Raw genomic sequence first — 23,426 nt, forward strand, 5'->3', positions numbered from 1 at the left:
CTCATCCGTGACTACCATCACTGTCTCTTCAAGCAGCCAGGGCTATCAGACGTCAGTCATAGGAGAGAGCGTCCTGTTACAACACCTACCTGACTGTGCCAGCCTCCGGGGTTTAGAAGTTCAAACTCTCCAGAACATGGACAGCTGGCATGGCCCCTTTAATGATTCAGGCCCCCCCCACTAATTGGCAGTCAAGTTGTGGCACCAAGATTTTAATATTTAAAAAGCACCTGAACTGAGGTTCAGTGCTCAATCGTCAGCTCAACTTTGGATTCTCGTCTAGCGGCCAATTCAGAACCTCGTCTTCGTTTCAGTTTTGGATCACGTCTTAATTCTGATCTCTGATACTCTAGCACTTGGGTCCCAACCATCCTCATCCAGGTCACTTTTTGCAGTTCTTATTTGTTACAGATAATTTTCTTTAGATGAAGTTATGAATGTTGCTAACATTATTGGTTTCACTGACAGGGATCGACTTTGCACGAGTCACTTCAGAACAGTTCAAAGTCCACTTCCTTGTCATATCACCATGCCGAGAACACTCCCCTCTTGTACAAAGAAACAGCCAAACTTAAAAATAATCAGTAATGAATTTAACAAAGTTAAACCATACAGAGACAGGTATAATGCCTGTACTAACAGTATATTTGAGTACTCACTCAACTTTTACACAAAGCCTCTCTATAGAAAGTTGGTTGTCAATCAGTATTGCTTAATAGTATCTCATTCAAAATGTAGTGCCCATGATCGCAGTGGGATTATTGCTTTATTAAAAAAATGAAATTTTCAGTATTATCCCACTAACTAACAATATTCAACAACACCCGTCAAATCATATGACCCTGCTTTGCTTCATAATTACGAACAACTTATTTCAGCTCATCAATAAAAGGCATTTTCATGAAGATTGGAGTTTCTAGTACTCAAACACCCAATGTCATCATCTAGTATTCACTAGTCTAGTGTAGTGTAGAGCTGATGCTCATTAAAATTTTCATTAACTATTCTGAAATCATCCCCTTATTCACTTCCAAATGAACAGAAGAAAACGTCTGGCCAAGTTTCTAGAACAAACCAGAGTTGTTCTGCCTATAGCAATGGAAATACAATTTCAACTTGTGGAACTATAATGCCCCCTAATGGAAATAACATTAAAAACAAAAAGTTCAAGTTCAAATTATTGTACAAATAAATGTGCATGGTATGAAAGAATAACCAGCCTTCCAATTTTTCAATCCAAAATTAAGACCCAAAGCTCTATCAGATATTGCACTGAAATAAATTTATCAATAGGTTGTCTGATTTCTGAGAGTAAAAGAAAATTCCTACAAACCAAATTCTGAAGTATTGATTATCCAATAATTTGTAGTGTACCACGGGAATACGAAGCCTTGCTACATATTTTGTAGGATAATTAACTGAGACACAGAGGGTGAGAGAAAAGAAGTGACAAATAGTCACTCACCCACAACTTAATCATCTTGAATGTTGAAAAACGTTATCAGTCTAGCTCATCAAATTATTTTGGCAAACCATTCTACATATGGCAAGTACAAAAAATATAATTCAAAACTTTACTGAGTTTTAGGTTAAACAAAAAAAATCAACTTAGTAAAATAATTTATTTCAGTTAGAATGTTGTGTGATAAGCAGATTGAAATATGTGAATTTATCAAGAAAATTGTTAGCTTTAACATAATTTTATCATATCAATCCAAATGTTTGAAAGTATTTACAAAGGTGTGGTGAATTTTTTTTTTGCCTTTGCCATTCTGTTTGGCTGGCTAGAGAACAATGAGTGAAGGGAGGGGGCAAGGTGATCTGTCACCATGTATGGATGATTGCGATGGGTTAGGTTGCGGATAAATCTTTCACTTAATGCCTTCTATCAAGTTGATCATTGTGCTGATTCTGTTGCGCAGAGCATGGAGTAGGAAAAAATTGTTATATTATATAGGTTACAGGAAACATTAACAACTTGAACCATAATGGTTTTTCCCAGGGTGCATTTACACAAATTAAATAAAGCATCAAAATTTGGCTTTTACTTTTGAAAGAGCTTTACTGAATTGTTGTGCCACCAAGTGGACAAAATAATCCAGTGCACAGTAAAAGCATTTTGCAAGCTTTCCAATGTTTGTAACTTTGATGTTTTTTGTAACAGTTGTGAAGTGTTTTTGTTATGTTTTGCAACTTCAAAACATTAAACTAATTCAAAGGATTTGGGAGTCCAAATATTACTGAAATACTAAATACAAAACACCTCAAGTTGACCAAATATTTTAGACAGCAATATTATTCAAAACAAACACCAACGCAAACCTCTACTGGTTCAGCTAGTTGAACAATAAGCAAAAGAGCAAATAATTGCTAAACACAAGAGATTTTGGAAATTCGAAGTAACACACATAAAATACCGGAGGAACTCAGCCAGTCAGACAGCATCTATGGAGAAGAATACACAATCAACATTTCGTGCCAAGATCATTCCTCAGAATGTGAAGAAGTAAATCTTTGGCTTGTTTGATTGAACAAATATGGCCTTGCAATAGTTTTACTAAATTATCAAAAAGGGGTGCTAGATTAATAGGGGAAAAATTTCTTAGGGTTACCACATCTAATTCAGTAACTCCTGGTTTCAGTTGACATGTCAATCTCTTGGAACACAACAACCCTTTCAATCAAAATTTTAAAAATGGGTCAATACAGAACAAGACTCAACTTGAATGGGCTTGAAAATAGATGTTTTCAGTAAACATCAGTTCAAGGTAAAATTAAGGCTGATGACAACATCCCCACTACCACTTCCACAACCACACACAAACACAACTCTTGGACATTCAATATCACTGGAAAGAGTAGCTACTAATGAGATAACAAACTGAAATCAAGTTATTAAGGACTGAGCTAATAAAATTCTACCTCAAATAACATAAAAACAAAGCAGATAAAAATAAAAATATCGAAAGCTACAACAATCAATCATTTTGGCTCAGGCCTCAATTTACCAATCACATGTCAGGGTAACTTGCAGAGAATACAAAAATACCTTTAAGGTAAAGCATTTTATACAAATTTCAAATTACTTATATTTCAATTTCAAAATTACAATAATATTAGCAATATTTTAATGTAGTCATTGAATTGCTGGAATTTAGAAGGCTGAGGAGGGATCTCATTGAAACCTTTTGAATGTTGAAAGGCCTAGACAGAGTAGATGTGGAAAGGATGTTTCCCATGGTCGGGGAGTCTAGGACAAGAGGGCACAGACTCAGGATAGAGGGGCATCCATTTAAAACAGAGATGTGGAGAAATTTCTTTAGCCAAAGGGGTGGTGAATTTGTAGAATTTATTATTACAGGCAGCTGTGGAGGTCAGGTCACCATGTGTATTTAAGGTAAGAGATTGATAGTTCTTGATTGGACATGATATCAAAGGTTATAGGAAGTTGGGCTGAGGAGGGAATAAAAGGATCAGCCATGATTGAATTGATGAGCCAAATGGCATCATTCTGCTCCTATGGCTTTGGGTCATATAAGACATCTACCATTCTCCTAAATAAATACAGCAGCAAATTCTTCATTATCTCAATACTAAATACTGAAAGTCAATACTCAATGTCATTCAGTAATTTTGCTGAGTGCAGGGCCATTGACAGGATTGCAAGTGTTGTGGATTGTAGCTTTATACATTTTGCATTCATCCTAATCACACAGAAGTTGCAAAATTACATTACTTGAGTATACTTTAATATATTTTACAAATGTTCACATATAGTTTTAAAATATAATCCAATTAACTTCACAGTGAGAGTCATAATTGACTTCTCTTGCCTCCAATTAAGTAATTTTTGGAACTTCGGTCAATGACATTGCCAACTAACATAAAGCCATCTTCCATCATTTCCAGTTGCCACATTGTTCAACTGATGCCCTATCTCAAGACAGTGCCAGTAAATTTGCCTTATCTTTACTGTTAGCAAGGAAGAAATATTCTGATGGGCCACAGACTAGTTATGAACTTAAAAAATTGGTACAAAGTTAAGCATGATTACCAACAATGTACAATGATTCAGACCCAAGAGTAATTATCTGAAATCACTATTTCTTCCAATGAAATAGCAGTCTCCCAGCAGCTCACCTGCCAACATCACTCTTGTGATTCCCAGTTGTTGATTCTCAGCAAAGAAGATATTTTATCAGACAATTCCACACTTCTAAAAAGGTTCGCTATGGAGTTTTTATTTTCTTTCAATTAATCATAGGTACATAATGCCAAAGAAAAATACAAACCATAACAACACAGTTTTGGTGAAATAAGTAAGATGAAGATTATTTTATTGTAAGTATTGTGGATAAATGCTCAGATAGTACAAGCTGGCCAGATAAACAGCATCACTCAAATTGAATTGGGAGCATGCACTAATGGGAAATTAGGTCCTATTCACTGAAAACTAGGTAAGTTTTATGTAGCCCCCCTGGCCACCCTCAGGGTCGCTCGGCTCGCTGTCGTCTAGGGAAACAGCCTCGGCCCCGCCAAACTGGGTAATTCGTTTGTGTGGATGCTGTGTGAGGTACCCCACCCCGCCCAAATAACAGACAATACACCAGATGCAATTAAATGATTTACAGTTTATAGATATTACTAATTCTATGACATTAATATGCATTTGATACAGAGAGGAAAGTAATGGGGAAAAAAAGGTGCCAACACTTATCAAAGTTCAATCTCTTCGTGCACAAAAACCGTTGGAGCTCAAGGACCTTCTTCTTCACCCTGCGACCCCCTCAGACCACCTCGACCGGCCACCTGGGACCAACAGCAGTGGTCGACCAGACGCTCCACACGAGTCCGTCTCCGTCTCCTCACCGAACGTCCCGCTCGGGGTCCGACCCCGTTAGCGGACTCACAGCACCTGGTCCATCCTCTGTCTCGCTCTCCTGCCTTCTGCCCCCAAACCCCCTCACAAACAGTATCTTCAAATACACCAAAACCGTAACAACTATCCCAATTGGTTAATAGCACCCTCTTATCACCCTCTAAACCACAATAAGCTGCTAGCACAAACTTTCTCAGCGTTTAACACAACAAAGCCGCATTCCCCAGATTAACATAACAAAAACGCCATTTTAATTAGCCTCCGCAGTAACATAAAAGTTGAAACCCCCTTACACTTATATTGTACTATAAACAAGCAGGAAGATCTTCATTCTTGATTTAACTATTAGAACACAGGACAATTAGACCAGAGATAGAAAAGAGTAGTTTTGGGGCGGCATAGTAGCGCGGTGGTTAGCACAACACTTTACTATACAAGCAACCCAGGTTCAATTCCCACTGCTGCCTGTAAGGAGTTTCTACGTTCTCCCCGTGACCGAGTGGGTTTCCCCGGGTGCTCCAGGTTCCTCCCACAGTCCAAAGACGTACAGGTTGGGAGGTTACTGTGCCATTGTAAATTGTCGTGTGATTGGGCTAGGGTTAAATTGGGGACTGCTGGGCAGCATGGCTCGAAGGCCTGGAAGGGCCCATTCTGTGCTGTAGCTCAATAGGTAAATAAATATTTTTTCTGATATAAAATTTGTTACAATAAATTTCTGGTGTAATGAAAAAAGCATACATAACCATCAGCAGAAGAGGTGCCCTTTATGGTACAATTATGGAGGTGGCATTTTCAAAAGTAATTCTTCGCATTTTATTTCCTCCAGCAAAACAAAACCTACACTCTTTACATTACAGCAAATTGAAGGCAAAAGTGGGATTGCAAAAGAGGATTAAAACTGGTTAAAATGAAGAGTAGATACCGATTAAAAACCTGAACTAAGCAAGTTCAAACAGCTCAAGCAAGCATACTTGAAATATGAACCAGAACAATTGTAATGACATTCTTGTTCAAACCAAAGTTTTCATCTTATATCTGGTACAATAGTTTGTTAAATCTAATTCAACAGACCAGAATAATTTCAGAAAAATATTATCAAACACTTGATCTAGAGCCTGACCTACCAAATAGAGATTGCATTGGCGTCTTTAAAAAAATCCACCTAAGATTGTTCTTTTTTCCAGTGAATGTGTAAAATCACTATTATGCTAGCCTTTAAAATTATGAACAAAGTTATGATGACAATAATGCAAATTGGTCCACTCTTACAGGTAAAATAAGTTAATTCACTAATAATTCTAATTATAAACTTGAAATTGAACATCAATTTCTGCATGATATGATGTTTCATTCATAATCTTGCATTAATCTTCACTATGAAAGGGAATTATCACAATGCCTCAAAGAGAAATAAAGAACAATATTGATCAGATTCACTCTTTAAGTATTCAGATTCCTGACTTACACATTCTCTGTTGCTCACTTGACTGCTCACTGAAGCATCTGATTCAGTGCAATGGATGTCCATTAAACACTCCATTTGGTTACAAGTCACATCTTCATCATCACTGAAACTGTCCCAGTCAATCGCAAGCTCTTCTTCTGTAAGACAACAGACAGATTATATTTAGGAACAGTAATTAAAGGCTTAAGGGCCATTTTAAAATTTGTGAACAGTTTCAAAATTGTGATGCCAGTTCAGACTGGAATTCACCTGAAGTTAACTTTTTGTAATTAGGTGATGAGGTCTGAATGCATACTTGTCTTGTTTTCTGCGTTTCATATGGTTTACAAAAATCCAGATCCTCAGCCGCATGCTTATCATAGCACAAATTAATATAGCTGACCAACAGTGGTTTATACAGTTACAGTTATGTTAGCTCTTATTTTAATTATTTTCCTTTCTTCCTCCTTTATAAAATTCATAGGAAATACTTCAAAAGTTCAAAGTACATTTATTATCAAAGTACATACACTCACTCAGGAGCCACTTTTTTTGGTGCCTCCTGCACAAAATGAAGTGACCACTGAATGTATGGTCGTGGTCTTCTGCTGAAATGTGTGTTCAGAGTAACACTTCTGAACATCACAGTTGTAATGCATGGCTAGTTGGGTTACTATCACCTTCCTGTCAGCTTGAAACAGTCTGGCCATTCTCCTCTGACCTCTCTCAGTAACAAGGCATTTTCACCCACAGAACTGCTGCTCATTGGATTTTTTTTTACACACGGCACTGGCTGTCATCTCAAGGGACTGTTGTGTGTGAAAATCCCAGGAGATCAGCAGTTTCTGAGATGCTCAAACCACCCCATCTGGCACCAACAATCATTTCACAGTTGAAGTCACTTAGATCACATTTCTTCCCCATTCTGATGTTTGGTCTGAACAACAACTCAACCTCTTGACCATATCTGAATGTTTTTATGCATTGAGTTACTGCCACATGGCCGACTGATTAGATATTTGCATTAATGAGCACATGCACAGGTGTACTTTAATAAAGTGGCCTCTGAGTGTATATGTCACCACATACGACCTTGAGATTCACTTATGTCATGAGAAGCTACTCTAGACCTTGTTAGCCCCATTCCAAATCATGCCAGTGATGACACTTTAAACAAAGGGATCTCTGTATCTTAAGAAAACCATTTGGGCAAGTGTAAAGGAAATACATCATTGAAATACAGATCTGTGCTCTGTTTGTAATTATAAAGGAAAATGTTTTAGAGTCATAGATTCCTAGAGCACTACAGCACAGAAACAGGCACTTCAGCCCATCTAGTCCATGCCAAGTTGTTATACTGCTTAGTCCCATTGACCCATACCTGAACCATAGCCCTCCATACCCTTCCCATCTATGTACTTGCCCAAACTTCGCATGAATGTTGAAATTGAACCCATAACTACCATTTTTTGTTTAGAGATACAGCGTGGTAACAGCCAGTTAGCCCACGCTGCCAAATTACACCCATGTGAACAATTAACCTACTGACCCATAAGTCTGGAATATGAGAGGAAACTGGAGCGCCCACAGGGAATACACGGTCAAGAGGAGAACATACGAACTTCTTCCAGACAGAAGGAATTGAACCTGGGTCAATTGCTATACTACTGCGCTGCCCCACTGTTCTCTGCTTACCGTGAAAAGAACAACAGCAGATTTCAAAGCCATTTCAAGACTGGAAGTACCCTCAGGTGATCGTGTTCCCAGGTGCTGACACCCATTCTTCTCAGTGGTAAAAGTCATGTGCTTGAGAGGTCTGGCAGCTCGTTCCACAATCCACCACCATCCCCTCTGAGTGAAGAGCTTCCCCTTCAGGTTCTTTTTAAATATTTCAACCTTTCAACCTTAACATATGATCTGTAGTTCTAGTCTCACTAAATCTCAGTGAAAAAGCCTGCTTGCACTTGCCCTAGATATACCTGTCATAATTTAAAACTGCTATATTCTGTAACTCCAAAAACTAATAGCAAGAAATACACAGGAGCTGGGAGATTTGTCTACTTAGTTTGTTTTTCCTCTTTTTAGTGAGGCACTCACATATGACAAGGTAGCATAATGAAGTAGGCCATGTGTGTATATCTCACGTACAATCCCGAACGTATTATGTAAACTAACAAAGAATGCTAATCAAACTATATATATCCTCCCTGCTTAGCTATAAAAATCCAACTAAATATAGAAAGTATCTCAACTGTACACACATACATAATTCAACTACTATATAGACATCCGCAGCATAGTAAATTTTAAATTATCCCATTCAGGCCTAAAGATTTAATCACTGTGGATGATTTCTCACTCTTGTACGATAACATCCTTCCTGTCAGGGGGAATCACTCTTCTTGGCAGGTGAGACTTGAGGGTGTGAAACAATCACAGGTTCTGGGGCCTCCTCCGTGGTAGAAGTTGACTCTCAGACTGCAGGAAGTGGTTCTGATAGCGGCAGCCAACTTTCTTCTCTAACGATTGACTCTGCTCTCCTCAACTGATCGATGTGTCATCTCCAGATGATATCAGACTCAAACTCCACTATGTAGGAGAGTGATTCAGTTTTGTCCTTAGTACCCACTTTTGATCAGCTCTGTAGTCCTTCGCTAGGACCGCTTGTCCAGGAGTGAAACATCGAGTTTCCTTAAGTTTGAGGAGCCCTCAATTTGTCTCAGCTGTTTGGCCTGCATAGTCCTTCTGGGATTGATTTGTGGAGGTCCAAGCTTGAGTGCAAGGCAGGACCGTATTACAGCATAGTTGGTGAGTTGTTGGTTGTGAAGTGTGCTGCATTGTGACATGCAGGGAGAAAATTGGCTAGCTTCTGATTCGGTAACAGTGTAGCATGTTCAGCTAACATTGCTCGCATTGTGTTCTTTTGACTCTGGACAAACCCTTTTTGCCAAGTTATTTCCAGCTGGGTGGTACGGTGCAGATGTAATATGTCTTATCCCATTAATTTTTCAGAATCTGGTGCACAACAAACTGTGGTCTATTGTCCTTGAGAAGGGGCTTCACAACACATCAACAGTGCAGGAGAGTAATGCAGACTATTCCCAGGAACGCAGAGGTGCTGCTCCTGGCATCTTCTGGACTTGTTGGCATCCCGAACAGTACATGGCAAGCTGCTCAATCTGTTGATCTATCCCAGGCCACCAAGCAATGCTTCAGGCCAATGCTTTCTTTGTGATCGTGCCTAGCAAGTAGCTCCTCCAACATTTTAGCTCTCAGCTTGGATGGTAAAATAACTCTCAATCCCCACATAAGGCGAGCCCCGTTAAGGGCAAGTTGTTCCCAGCACTGGTAGGAATGAGGAACTGGAATTTCTGCTGCACATTCCATCAATTTTCAGTTACCATACAGGTGGGAAACAGTATAGGATCTTTTCTGGTTTCCCTTTGGATCATCTCTTCCGTATAGGGAGACTTTCAATTTGCATTAGGGAGAATATGTCAAGAGGAGTGTCCTCTTTTGAAAATTTTTCAGGTATTCCCTGTCCAAGGATAAATGGGAAAATATCAGCATTTCAAATCAAATTCAATTCAAGTTTAATTATCATTCAACTGTACATGAACACAGCTGAATGAAACAGTGTTCCTCTGGGGCCAAGGTGCAAAACATACAGAGCACAACACAACCCAAGGCACACGGCACATTCAAGATAGCAAGCACACAGTCAAACGAGTTGACATGTCCCGCAAGTAGATGGTGCAGATCCCAGCAGTCTGCAAACTCTCACATGCAATCCAACTTGCTATTCCACCAATCGAACACTGAGGAGAGTACTGATGGGAGATCCCAGCCCCCAACCAAGCATGGACACCATGCTGCACCACGTCCAGCATCTCCTCTCCTGGACAGCATCAGCAAGCAAGCCCGCGGCTTGAGGCCTCGTCCTCGTTATAACCAAGGCCACACAGCTCCCCTCCTGTCTAACATGCCACCAAACAAGGGAAACAGGCTTGCGGCATCTTACATTATTAATGACCAACAGGGTCTTGCTCTGATCCACATCATCCAGTGAAGCTTACCTGTAACGCCTCACCTTATCATACAGGTGCAGCGATGTCACATGTTATGAGTGATGGCAGTCAACACCCCATAGCCTTTGCATCACTCCCCTTACTACTGCAGAGAAAAATTACGCACAAATTGACAGAAAGACCTTGAATCTCGTTTGGGGTGTAAAACGTATCAACTAGTACTTGTGTGGGAGAGATTTTATTCTCATTACTAGTGTCCATTTTCCAACCACAGAAGGGTGTTTCACTAACAGTAGCAGCATGAATGCAGGGATAGCTCTGTTTTTTGGAGGACACTATTAGAACATCAAATTCAAGAGGACAACTAATCATGGAAATCTTTTTTCAATGTCTTTTTTAACGATTGCAAGACAATGCTGGGCTACAAGAACTTCAGGTACTGAAGGGCTACCACATCACTGAGCTGCTTGTTGGCAGAGGAGATGAACTTAGTGCTTACGACAGGAAGGCATTAAAGGTATCAGAGTTGGTGCGTGAAGGCAGCACGCAGTGTAGCTACGGGTGATTGTCATGGACATTTCACCTGCTATCCCTGCATTCCTGCTGCTACTGTTAGTGGAACACCCTTCTGTGGTTGGAAAATGGACACTAGTAATGAGAATAAACTCTCTCCCACACAAGTACTAGTCGATATGTTTTACACCCCAAACGAGATTCAAGGTCTTTCTGTCAATTTGTGCGTACTTTTTCTCTGCAGATGGAGATGTTCCTCATTATCCTCACCAGTAACAATGATGTCATCCATGTAACATGGAGTGCCTGGGCAACCTTGTAGCACCAGGTTCATAGCTTTCTGCAAGAGTGTGAGTGCAGATGCTACTCCAAAAATAAACCTACTATAGCGATAAAGCCCTTTGTGAGTGTGGTGAGAACCACTCTGGACTCTCCTTCCATCTCCATCTGCAGGTAGGCTTCAGCTGAGTCCACTTTAGTGAAGTGTTTCCCTCCAGAAAGGTTTGCAAAGGTATCCTCTATCCTGGGCAGAAGGTGTGGATCTACTTTCAGCACTGGGTTGATAGTGACCTTAAAATCACCACAAATCCTGACAGAACAATCCTTCTTGGCTACTGGAACCACTGTGTTGTCCATGGGCTCCACTCAACCTTGAAAGGATTCCTTCAGCCTCCATGCGATCTAGCTCACTGATCAAGAATGATGTAAGGAACCAGACTGGCTCAGTAAAACTTGGGTGTCGCATTTTCATTTAACACTTGTTACCCTTAACATGTTTGAGTTTTCCACTACCATCCTTGAACACTGCTGTGGCATCATCCAGTACCTTTCTTAACTCGCTTTCAGCGGACTCTATTGCAGGGGATGTGGGATGCAAATGGTGGATGGATCTCCCATCAAGGTGTAGGTGTCTCAGCCAACTGCACTCCCACAATGCTGGCCCTCCTGTTTTTAACATATACAGGCCCAAGGTAGCTTGTTAGTTGTTGTATTTCACTGTTACGAATGACATTCGTATAGGAGTTATCTTTTCTCTAGTATAGGTTCTTAGTTGCCATTCACTTCTAGTGTAAGCCATATTGCTTGTCTCATATTAGTTTTCACATTGTAAATCTCAAGGCTACCCATTCCTGTGTCACTCATGTCATTATCAGATTTTTCATCTATAGCATGCAAATTAGTGCTCTTTTTGAAACTGCAACTTGACATTTTCTTTTTCTCTTCCCTGTGCAGTCCATTTATTTTTGTCTGCCTGACGTGCCCTTTGTATGTGCCCTACTTTGTTGCATTTTCTGAAAATTTCATCCCTAAACCTACATTGGTCTGGAGTATGAGAGTCCTTGCCACAACAGAAACACAGGCAGGTTTCTGTTTGGAGATTGCCATTTTGTTCATGCTCACTTTCATTCCTGGCTACAACTCAACTGAGTCTTTGGCTGCTGTTTCCATTCATACAGTGATTTCAATTGCTCTTTTAAATGCAAGTTCTGCTTCAGTTAGGAGCCATTTTTGAAAGCTTTCTTGTACAATACCACAAACTAAACAATCTCTCAGTGCATCATTAAGCTCATCACTGAACTGACAATTCTTGGACCACTTGTTCAATTCAGCCACACAAGCTGAAATGGATGCCCTTTCCTTTTGATTCCACTTATGAAACCTGAAGCGTTCTGCAATCAACAATTTTGATTCTAAACGTTTCTGGATTCTGTTAATGATATCAGCAAAGGGAATTTCAGCTGGTTTTGCTGCAACAGTTAAACTTCTAAGCAAACTGTATGCTTTTCAACCCACTGCACTCAGCAACACTGGCGCTCATTTCTCATTGGCTATTTCATTTGCTTCAAAATACTGCTCAATTTGTTCAGTATACACCATTCAGTTATCTGTTGTGCATTCAAACATATCTGTCTCTCTGACAGAAGGGAACAGGTGGATGTCGTATACTTGGATTTCCAGAAGGCGTTCCACAAGGTGCTGCACAAGAGACTTGTAAATAAGATACGGATGCATGGAGTCAGAGGAAGTGTATTGGCATGGATAGTGGATTGGTTAACCAATAGAAGGCAGAGATTTGGTATAAATGGGTGTTTCTCCAGTTGACAGTCAGTGATGAGTGGGGTGCCGCAGGGGTCGGTGCTGGGCCCGCAGCTGTTTACCATTTACATTGATGATTTGGAAGAGGGGACTGAGTGTAGCATAGCAAAATTTGCTGATGACACTAAACTGAGTGGAAAAGCAAATTGTACAGAGGATGTGGAGAGTCTGCAGAGAGATATAGGTAGGTTAAGTGAATGGGCCAAGGTCTGGCAGATGGAATACAACGTTGGTAAATGTGAGATCATCCACTTTGGAAGGAACAATAGAAGAGCAGATTATTATTTAAATGGTGAAAACTTGCAGCATGCTGTTGTGCAGAGGGACTTGGGAGTGCTTGTTCATGAATCACAAAAAGTTGGCTTGCAGGTACAACAGGTTATTAAGAAGGCAAACAGAATGTTGGCCTTCATTGCTAGAGGGATTGAACTCAAGAGCAGGAAGGTCATGCTGCAACTATACAGGGTACTGGTGAGGCCGCACCTGGAGTACTGTGTGCAGTTCTGATCTCCGTACTTGAGGAAGGATATACTGGCTTTGGAGGCAGTGCAGAGGAGGTTCACCAGGTTGATTCCAGGGATAAAGGGGTTAACCTATGAGGACAGATTGAGTCGTCTGGAACTATACTCTCTGGAATTCAGAAGAATGAGAGGGAATCGTATAGAAACATACAACATTTTAAAAGGGATAGATAAATTTCCACTGGTAGGTGAGACTAGAACTAAGGGACATTACCTCAAGGTTCAGGGGAGAAGATTTAGGACAGAGATGAGGAGACACCGTTTTTCCCAGAGAGTGGTTAATCGGTTGAATTCTTTGCCCAGGGAAGCAGTTGAGGCTTCTTCACTAAGTATATTTAAGATACAGTGAGATAGGTTCTTACATAGTAAGGGAATTAAGGGTTATGGGGAAAAGGCAGGTAGATGGAGCTGAGTTTATGGACAGATCAGCCATGATCTTATTGAATGGCAGGGCAGGCTTGATGGGCCGGATGACCTACTCCTGCTCCTATTTCTTATGTATTATGTTAGCCAGATATTTCTGCTTATTTATTTATTTACTTACTATCACCCAGTACTCAATGTTTATGAACCCATACCCATAAACTAACAAAACAGGTTCATTTTAATACTTCCTTGTTGCCACTGTTATGTTTTTTAACTCCAGAAACTAATCAAAAGTAAATCCCAGGAGCTGGACAATTTGTCTACTTAGTTTTATTTTTCCTTCTTTTATTGAGGCGCTCACATAGGACATTATGACATAATGATTTATGTCATTCATGTACTTCTTGAATATAATGAATTAAGTAAACAAAGAATGCATAATTAAACAATATATTTACAACTATTACTCAAATATTTCCCTATGACTCAAGTCCTCAATCCGACAAAAGGTAGTGGATTCAGCCAGTACATCACAGGTAAAACCCTCCCAAACCACGAAACACATCGACATGAAACGTTGCCGTAGAAAAGTAGCAACCACCAAAGATCCTCACCACCCAGGCCATAGTCTTTTACTGCTGCTGCCACCAGATAGAAGGTACAGGTGCCTCAGGTCTCACACCACCAGGTTCAAGAACAGTTACTACTCCTCAACCATCAGGCTCTTGAACAAAAGGGGATAGCTACACTCATTTAAGGACTCTGTTATAATGTTACTTCATGCTCATTATTTATTGCTATTTATTTATTATCTGCAGTTGCAGTTTGTTTACAATTTACAGGTCCTGCTTACAGTTACTCCTGCATGAACTTGCTAAATATACCCGCAGAAAAAGAATCTCAGGGTTGCACGTGGTGACGTATATGTACTCCGATAATAAATTTTACTTTGAACTTTAAATCCCAGCAACATCCCGATGAATTGTCTCTGTACTCCTTCAATCTTATTGATATCTTTCCTGTAGGTAAGTGATCAGAACTGCACACAATATTCCAAATTTGGCCTCATCAACATCTCATGCAACCTTAACATAACATTCAAAATCCTGTAGTCAACACTTTGATTTATGAGAGACAATCTACCAAGAGCACTCTTTATGACCCGTTCTACCTGTGTCGTCACTTTCAAGGAGTTATGGATCTATACTCCAAGATCCCTCTGTTCTACTGCACTCTTCAATGCCCTACCACTCCCTGTGCAAGTCCGACACTGATTTCCCTCCCAAAGTGCAACACTTCACCTTTGCCTGCATTAAATCTCATGTGCCTTTTTTTCAGCCCATTTTCTCAGCTGGTCCAGCTCTGGCTGCAGATTTTAACAGCCTTCCTCACAGTCCACTATGCTTCCAATCTTAGTGTCATCCGCAGATTTGCTGAACCAGTTTACCATCATTCAGATCATTGATATAGATGACAAACAACAATGGACCCAGCACCATCCACAACCACTGTCTGGTTTCTCCTGAAAGCCAATGTCAAATCCGATTCACTGCTTATCCCAAATGCCAAGTGACTGAACCTACTTAGCCAGTCTCCCATGTGGGACTAGTCAAAGGCCTCACTAAAATCCATATAGACAACATCCACTGCTTTTCCTTTAGGGGTGTGTTTCGCTGTTGTCGTCGCTTGTGTTATATGTGAACATGGTGACAATTCCATGTTGGTGCCAGAATATATGGTCCCCAGCACATCATAACGTTGGGCTGGTTGTTCATGCAAATGATGCAGTTCACAGATTGTTTTTGAAATACATTTTTATGTTATCTATAGAACATAGAATAGTACAGCAGCCCTTTGGCCCGCAATGTTGTGCCGACCCTCAAACCCTGCCTCCCATATAACCCCCCACCTTAAATTCCCCCATATATCTGTCTAGTAGTCTCTTAAATTTCACTAGTGTAGCTGCCTCCACCACTGACTCACGCAGTGCATTCCACGCACCAACCACTCTCTGTATAAAAAACCTTCCTCTAATATCCCCCTTGAACTTCCCACCCCTTCCTTACCTTAAAGCCATGCCTTCTTGTATTGAGCAGTGGTGACCTAGGGAAGAGGCACTGGGTGTCCACTCTATCTATTCTATCATGTCTCCTCTCATCCTCCTTCTCTCCAAAGAGGAAAGCCCTAGCTCCCTTAATCTCTGATCATAATGCATACTCTCGAAACCAGACAGCATCCTGGTAAATCTCCTCCGTACCCTTTCCAATGTTTCCACATCCTTCCTATAGTGAGGCGACCAGAACTGCACACAGTACTCCAAGAGTGGCCTAACCAGAGTTTTATAGAGCTGCATCATTACCTTGTGACTCTTAAACTCTATTCCTCAACTTATGAAAGCTAACACCCCACAAGCTTTCTTAACTACCTTATCTATCTGTGAGGCAACTTTCAGGGATCTGTGGACATGTACCCCCAGATCCCTCTGCTTCTCCACACTACTAAGTATCCTGCCATTTACTTTGTACTCTGCCTTGGAGTTCGTCCTTCCAAAGTGTACCACCTCACACTTCTCTAGGTTGAACTCCATCTGCAGCTTCTCAGCCCACTTCTGTATCCTATCAATGTCTCTCTGAAATCTTCGACAATCCTCTACACTATCTACAATACCACCAACCTTTGTGTCGTCTGCAAACTTGCCAACCCACCCTTCTACCCCCACATCCAGGTCGTTAATAAAAATCACGAAAAGTGGAGGTCCCAGAACCGATCCTTGTGGGACACCACTAGTCACAACCCTCCAATCTGAATGTACTCCCTCCACCACGACCCTCTGCCTTCTGCGGGCAAGCCAATTCTGAATCCACCTGGCTAAACATCCCTGGATCCCATGCCTTCTGACTTTCTGAATAAGCCTACCGTGTGGAACCTTGTCAAATGTCTTACTAAAATCCATACAGATCACATCCACTGCACTACCCTCATCTATATGTCTGGTCACCTCCTCAAAGAACTCTATCAGGCTTGCTAGACACGATCTGCCCTTCACAAAGCCATGCTGACTGTCCCTGAACAGACCATGATTCTCTAAATGCCCATACATCCTATCTCTAAGAATCCTTTCCAGCAGCTTTCCCACCACAGACACAAGGCTCACTGGTCTATAATTACCCGGACTATCCCTACTACCTTTTCTAAACAAGGGGACAACATTTGCCTCCCTCCAATCCTCCGGTACCATTTCCGTGGACAACGAGGACATAAAGATCCTAGCCAGAGGCTCAGCATCTCTTCCCTTGCCTCATGGAGCAGCCTGGGGAATATTCCGTCAGGCCCTGGGGACTTATCCATCCTAATGTATTTTAACAACTCCAACACCTCCTCTCCCTTAATATCAATATGCTCCAGAACATCAACCTCACTCATATTGTCCTCACTGTCATCAAGTTCCCTCTCATTTGTGAACACTGAAGAGAGGTATTCAATGAGGACCTCGCTCACTTCCACAGCCTCCAGGCACATCTTCCCACCTTTATCTCTAATTGGTCCTACCTTCACTCCTGTCATCCTTTTGTTCTTCACATAACTGAAGAATACCTTGGGGTTTTCCTTTACCCTACTCGCCAAGGCCTTCTCATGCCCCCTTCTTGCTCTTCTTAGCCCCTTCTTAAGCTCCTTTCTTGCTACCCCATATTCCTCAATAGACCCATCTGATCCTTGCTTCCTAAACCTCATGTATGCTGCCTTCTTCCACCTGACTAGATTTTCCACCTCACTTGTCAACCATGGTTCCTTCACCCTACCATTCTTTATCTTCCTCACCGGGACAAATTTATCCCTAACATCCAGCAAGGGATCCTTAACATCCTGCAAGAGATCCCTAAACATCAACCACATGTCCATAGTACATTTCCCTGCAAAAACATCATCCCAATTCACACCCGCAAGTTCTAGCCTTATAGCCTCATAATTTGCCCTTCCCCAATTAAAAATTTTCCTGTCCTTTTCCATGATAATGCTAAAGGCCAGGAGGCGGTGGTCACTATCCGCCAGATGCTCACCCACTGAGAGATCTGTGACCCGACCCAGTTCGTTACCGTTCTGATGTACATGTGATAAAAAAAATAAATCTGAACAAGTCCAAGATGCCCATAACTCATTTATGAATGCATATTTAATACATACAATTTAACTATGATTGCAACTTTCTAAAACAGAATCAAAAGTAGTGTAGGTCATTAAAAAGCATCCCCAGCCCAAGGCCAGACAGGTCTTCGATGAGGCAGATCAGCCATGTTCATAATGAATATGGGTCATACTGGAGGGACTTATGACTGCTCCTATTTCCCTCTGTTCATATGTTTCTGCTGATGGGATTCTGTGATCAACTACTGTAATGTCCCACACCTCTTCGACGTCTTTATTGGCTATGCCTCAAGAATGATTTGCTTCCATTTGATTTCTGAGTACAGAAAAGTATTTTGTGCATTAAGATTGGGGCTGCACCAAGAGCATTGAGTATAGGAGTTGGGATGTAATGTTGAAATTGTATAAGGCACTGGTAAGGCCAAATTTGGAGTATTGCATACAGTTCTGGTCACCGAATTATAGGAAAGATGTCAATAAAATTGAGAGAGTACACAGGAGATTTACTAAAATGTCACCTGGGTTTCATCTCCTAAGTTACAGAGAAAGGTTGAACAAGTTAGGTCTTTATTCTTTGGAGCCTGGAAGGTTGAGAAGGGACTTGATAGAGGTGTTTAAAATGATGAGGGGGATTGATAGAGTTGACGTGGATAGGCTTTTTCCATTGAGAATGGGGGAGATTCAAACAAGAGGACATGAGTTGAGAGTTAAGGGGCAAAAGTTTAGGGGTAACATGAGGGGGAACTTCTTTACTCAGAGAGTGGTAGCTGTGTGGAACAAGCTTCCAGCAGAAGTAGTTGAGGCAGGTTCGATGTTGTCGTTTAAAGTTAAATTGGATAGATATATGGACAGGAAAGGAAAGGAGGGTTATGGGCTGAGTGCAGGTCGGTGGGACTAGGTGAGAGTAAGAGTTCAGCACGGACTAGAAGGGCCGAGATGGCCTGTTTCCGTGCTGTAATTGTTATATGGTTTTATGTTATATGGTTATAAGATTGGGGGAGTAGTGGACAATCAGGAAGCCTATCATGGCTTTCACAGGGATCTGTATTAGCTGGAAAATAAGCTGAAAAGAGGCAGATGGAATTTAATCCAGACAAGTGTGAGGTTTTGCACGCCAGGTAGATAGGGTCGCAAAGAAAGCTTTTGGCATATTGACCTTCATAAATCAATGTATTGGGTACAGAAGACGGGATGTTATATTGAAGTTGTGTAAGACATTGGTGAGGCCTAATTTGGAGTATTGTGTGCAGTTTTGGTTGCCTACCTACAGAAAAGTTGTAGATAAGGTTGAAAGAGTGCAGAGAAAATTTACAAGGATGTTGCCAGTTCTGGAGGACCTGAGTTATAAGGAAAGATTGAATAGTAGGACTGAGATCGTGTGGATAGCCAGAGGCCTTTTTCCAGGGTTGAAATGGCTAAATTGAGGGGGCATAGTTTTAAGGTAGGCCGGCTGGTGGCGCAGTGATATCAGCGCCGGACTCCGGAGCAAAGGTTCCTGAGTTTGAACCCAGTCAGGCCGCTCTCCATCCGAGCTGGGTTGAGTGTTGAGCTTGCAACTCGACCTCGTAAAAAAGACTACGCTGTGAGAAGGACGTGGGGGACCACTCACAGAATCTTCCTCCAAGACAACTACTTGAAAAAGTGGTCGCCGTGGCTCTGGCAGAGTATGGCACACAAAAAAACGCTTTAAGGTGCTTGGAAGTAGGTACAAAGGGGATGTCTGAGGTTAGGTTTTTCACACAGAGTTGTGAGTGCATGGAATGCACTGCCAGCAAAGGTGGTAGAGGTGGATACAATAGGGTCTTTTAAGTGACTCTTAGAAAAATGGAGTACATGGAGCTTAGAAAAATAGAGGGCTATGCGGTAGGGAAAAGGCAGTTTCTAGAGTAGGTTACATGGTCAGCACAATATTGTGGGCCGAAGGGCCTGTACTGTGCTGTAGATTTCTATGTTCTATGTTCTAGGACTGTATTCTTTAGAACAAAAGAGATTGAGAGGAGATTTTATATAAGTATATGAAATTATGATCGATATTATTAATTGTTAATAGCATGGGGTACCCTTTATGCAGGCAAACAAATGGCCTTAACACAGCATGGTCCAAAATCTGACCTTGCTGCACAGAACTAATACACACAAGAGAACTATAAATAATCCTGTCCTCAAATGAGCCTTTTGTCACACCTTTGTAACTCTGTAATTCAGTCTCTGTAACTCTGCTCCTTCCCTCAACGTTCCCTGATCTGTCCACCTTGCACTGGTCTACTCCCCCACCCCCACATGCTCTCTCTTCACTCACCATGAGAGGGAGAGTGTCACTTCCTACTTCTCTTGCCTTCTTAGTCACACATTTTCCTCTCTTCATTTGTCTCACCACTAGCCCACACTCCATATCTACCTGCTGCTCACTTTCTGAAAGCTGCCCCTCACCCCTCGATCAGGGTCACTCCCCACTGTCGAACACCACCTTCATTTCCCAAGCCAAAAGCCAGTTACCTAAAAAGAACTCCACATCCTTTCTCAGAAAAGTTCAGCATATTTCCAGCTGCCCACCCCCTCAACCCCATTGCCTCAGTGTTGCCTAATGTCAGCGGAATGAAGTGTTCCTGCTGCTCTGTCAGAATTTGGTACATTCCAGCCCAACATTTTCCAGTCGACAAGACTACTTGGAATAGGAGTATCTCGCTCAGTTCCCACCATTATTCTACTTATCCAGTGACCCTAAATAGAACATATACTGTACAAGTACAGAACACACATCAAGCATCTGTATCTTACATTCCTCTTAAAATGCTTCCCATTTGTAGATAACTGGCCGACAGTCTGTCCCATGATTTACACACAAGTCAAAAACATAACTTGCACTGCTGAAGTAAGTATATCCTTTTAAATCTAACAAAACTTGATGATCGTTTTTTTCATTTCAATTCAATTAATCAATCTCATCTATTAGGTGTCAGACATGAAACATTAGCCTGATCTCTCTCAACTTTGCAACTATTATGTCTTCATATTTACAATTTAAAAGATTAAAACATCTCAGTTTGATACCTTACTTATTGACCTTTTCTACCTACTTGACTTTGTCTGAAAACTTGTGCCAACCAACTAGCAGAAGTATCTGAAGATCGCTAGTTCGAGCCTCAGCTGAGGCAGCGTGTTGTGTCCTTGAGCACGGCACTTAACCACACATTGCTCTGCGACGACACTGGTGCCGAGCTGTATCGGCCCTTGTGCCCTTCCCTTGGACAATATCAGCAGCGTGGAGAGGGAAGACTTGCAGCATGGGCAACTGCCAGTCTTCCATACAACCTTGCCCAGGCCTGCACCCTGGAAACCTTCCAAGGCACAAATCCATGGTCTCACGAGACTAGCGGATGCCTATAATAAGAATAGTGTGTGCTGCCTTAATGACTATCACCTGATAGCACTCACATCCACAGTGTGCTTTGAGAGGTTGGTTATGACTAGACTGAACTCCTGCCTCAGCAAGGACCTGGACCCACTGTAAATTGCCTATCGCCACAACAGGTCAACGGCAGATGCAATCTCAATGACTTTCCTCACGGCTTTAGACCACCTGGACAACACAAACACCTACGTCAGGATGCTGTTCATCAACTGTAGCTCAGCATTTAAAACCATCGCTCCCACAATCCTGATTGAGAAGTTGCAGAACCTGGGCCTCTGTACCTCCCTCTGCAATTGGATCCTCGATTTCCTAACCGGAAGACCACAGTCTGTGTGGATTGGTGCTAACATATCCTCCTTGCTGACGATCAACACTGGCACACCTCAGGAGTGTGTGTAGGCATAGCTCAAGTACCATCTATAAATTTCCTGACAATACAACCATTGTTGGTAGAATCTCAGGTGGTGACAAGAGGGTGTACAGGAGTGAGATATGCCAACTAGTGAAGTGGTGCCGCAGCAACAACCTGGCACTTAACATCAGTAAGATGAAAGAGCTGATTGTGGACTTCAGGAAGGGTAAGGGAAAGGAACACATACCAATCCTCATAGAGGGATCAGAAGTGGAGAGAGTGAGCAGCTTCAAGTTCCTCAGTGTCAAGATCTCTGACAATCTAACCTGATCCCAATATATCGATGTAGTTATAAAGAAGCCAAGACAGCGGTTATACTTTATTAGGAGTTTGAAGAGATTTGGCATGTCAACAAATACACTCAAAATCTTCTATAGATGTACCGTGGAGAGCATTCTGACAGGCTGCATCACTGTCTGGTATGGAGGTGCTACTGCACATGACTGAAAGAAGCTGCAGAAGGTTGTAAATCTAGTCAGCTTCATCTTGGGCACTAGCTTACAAAGTATCCAGGACATCTTCAGGGAGCGGTGTCTTAGAAAGGCAGCGTCCATTACTGAGGACCTCCAGCACCCAGGGCATGCCGTTTTCTCACTGTTACCATCAGGTAGGAGGTACAGAAGCCTGAAGGCACACACTCAACGACTCAGGAACAGCTTCTTCCCCTCTGCCATCTGATTCCTAAATGGACATTGAAGCTTTGGACACTACCTCACTTTTTTTTTAATATACAGTATTACTGTTTTTGCACATTTTTAAAATCTATTCAATATACGTAATTGATTTACTTGTTTATTTATTATTAGGTTTTTTTTCTCTCTGCTAGATTATGTATTGCATTGAACTGCTGCTGCTGCTAAGTTAACAAATTTCACGTCACATGCCGGTGATAATAAACCTGATTCTGATTCTAATTCATTTTAATATCAAGGCGCAATGTATCATCGAAAAAACTTCAGTGCAAGTCCATGGATAACAAATGATCTAAAATCCTTTAAGTTAACATAAGTAAACAATCAATCATCCCATTGAAAAAATTATTTTAATATTTCAACAGAATGCTTGATGCATGCCAAAGTCAGAATGATATTGTTCACTCAGGTGATACACAGCATGGACCACTCATTTAGTTCTTATTCTGTACAACATAGCTTGTCACTGCACAACTGAATATTGTCAATACTATTTAAGAGTTTAGTCCAATGCAGAAATCACAAGTTCTTCTGTCTCATCTTTACAATCAAACCTTCCTGTTATATCTGTCCAAAGATTTCCACCTTAGAATCAAAATCTCAGTAAAATATGAGGGTCTTCAATCCAGTTAGCAATGTCACTATTTTCTGGGTAAGTGATGAAAAACTACTTGCCTTCACTGGACTGACTACTTGATAATGAATTGAGCATACGGATGTATTTCTGGTAGGTGTTGTCTGTACTTTGGCTTTTTAGATCAGATCTTCTTTCTTCTCTGACTTTTGAATTACTTGGCATTACTTCTCCATCTGACAAATCACTCTCACTGGAACTCCACTGAATTTCTGCAGTTTCCTCCAAGTTCTGACTGCTAATATTCGTTGCTCCTATAAAGCATAAAAAGTTCCAAACAACCAA

At 41.3% G+C, this 23,426-nt stretch overlaps 1 protein-coding gene across 3 annotated transcripts in view; it reads right to left on the bottom strand.

The window, feature by feature from the left end:
* The window catches only part of spidr (scaffold protein involved in DNA repair), a 280,768-nt gene that overhangs the window by 238,161 nt on the left and 19,181 nt on the right, over positions 1-23,426 (bottom strand). For all 3 annotated transcript variants that reach the window (XM_072255220.1, XM_072255211.1, XM_072255230.1), the window contains exons 4-5: positions 23,183-23,395; positions 6,345-6,481 (exon numbers count right to left, since the gene is read on the bottom strand). In XM_072255220.1, the coding sequence (XP_072111321.1) occupies positions 6,345-6,481; positions 23,183-23,395 (350 nt within the window). The remainder of the gene's footprint in view (positions 1-6,344; positions 6,482-23,182; positions 23,396-23,426) is intronic.

This window comes from Mobula birostris, chromosome 1 (assembly GCF_030028105.1).
Source record: "Mobula birostris isolate sMobBir1 chromosome 1, sMobBir1.hap1, whole genome shotgun sequence".
Taxonomy (NCBI): domain Eukaryota; kingdom Metazoa; phylum Chordata; class Chondrichthyes; order Myliobatiformes; family Myliobatidae; genus Mobula; species Mobula birostris.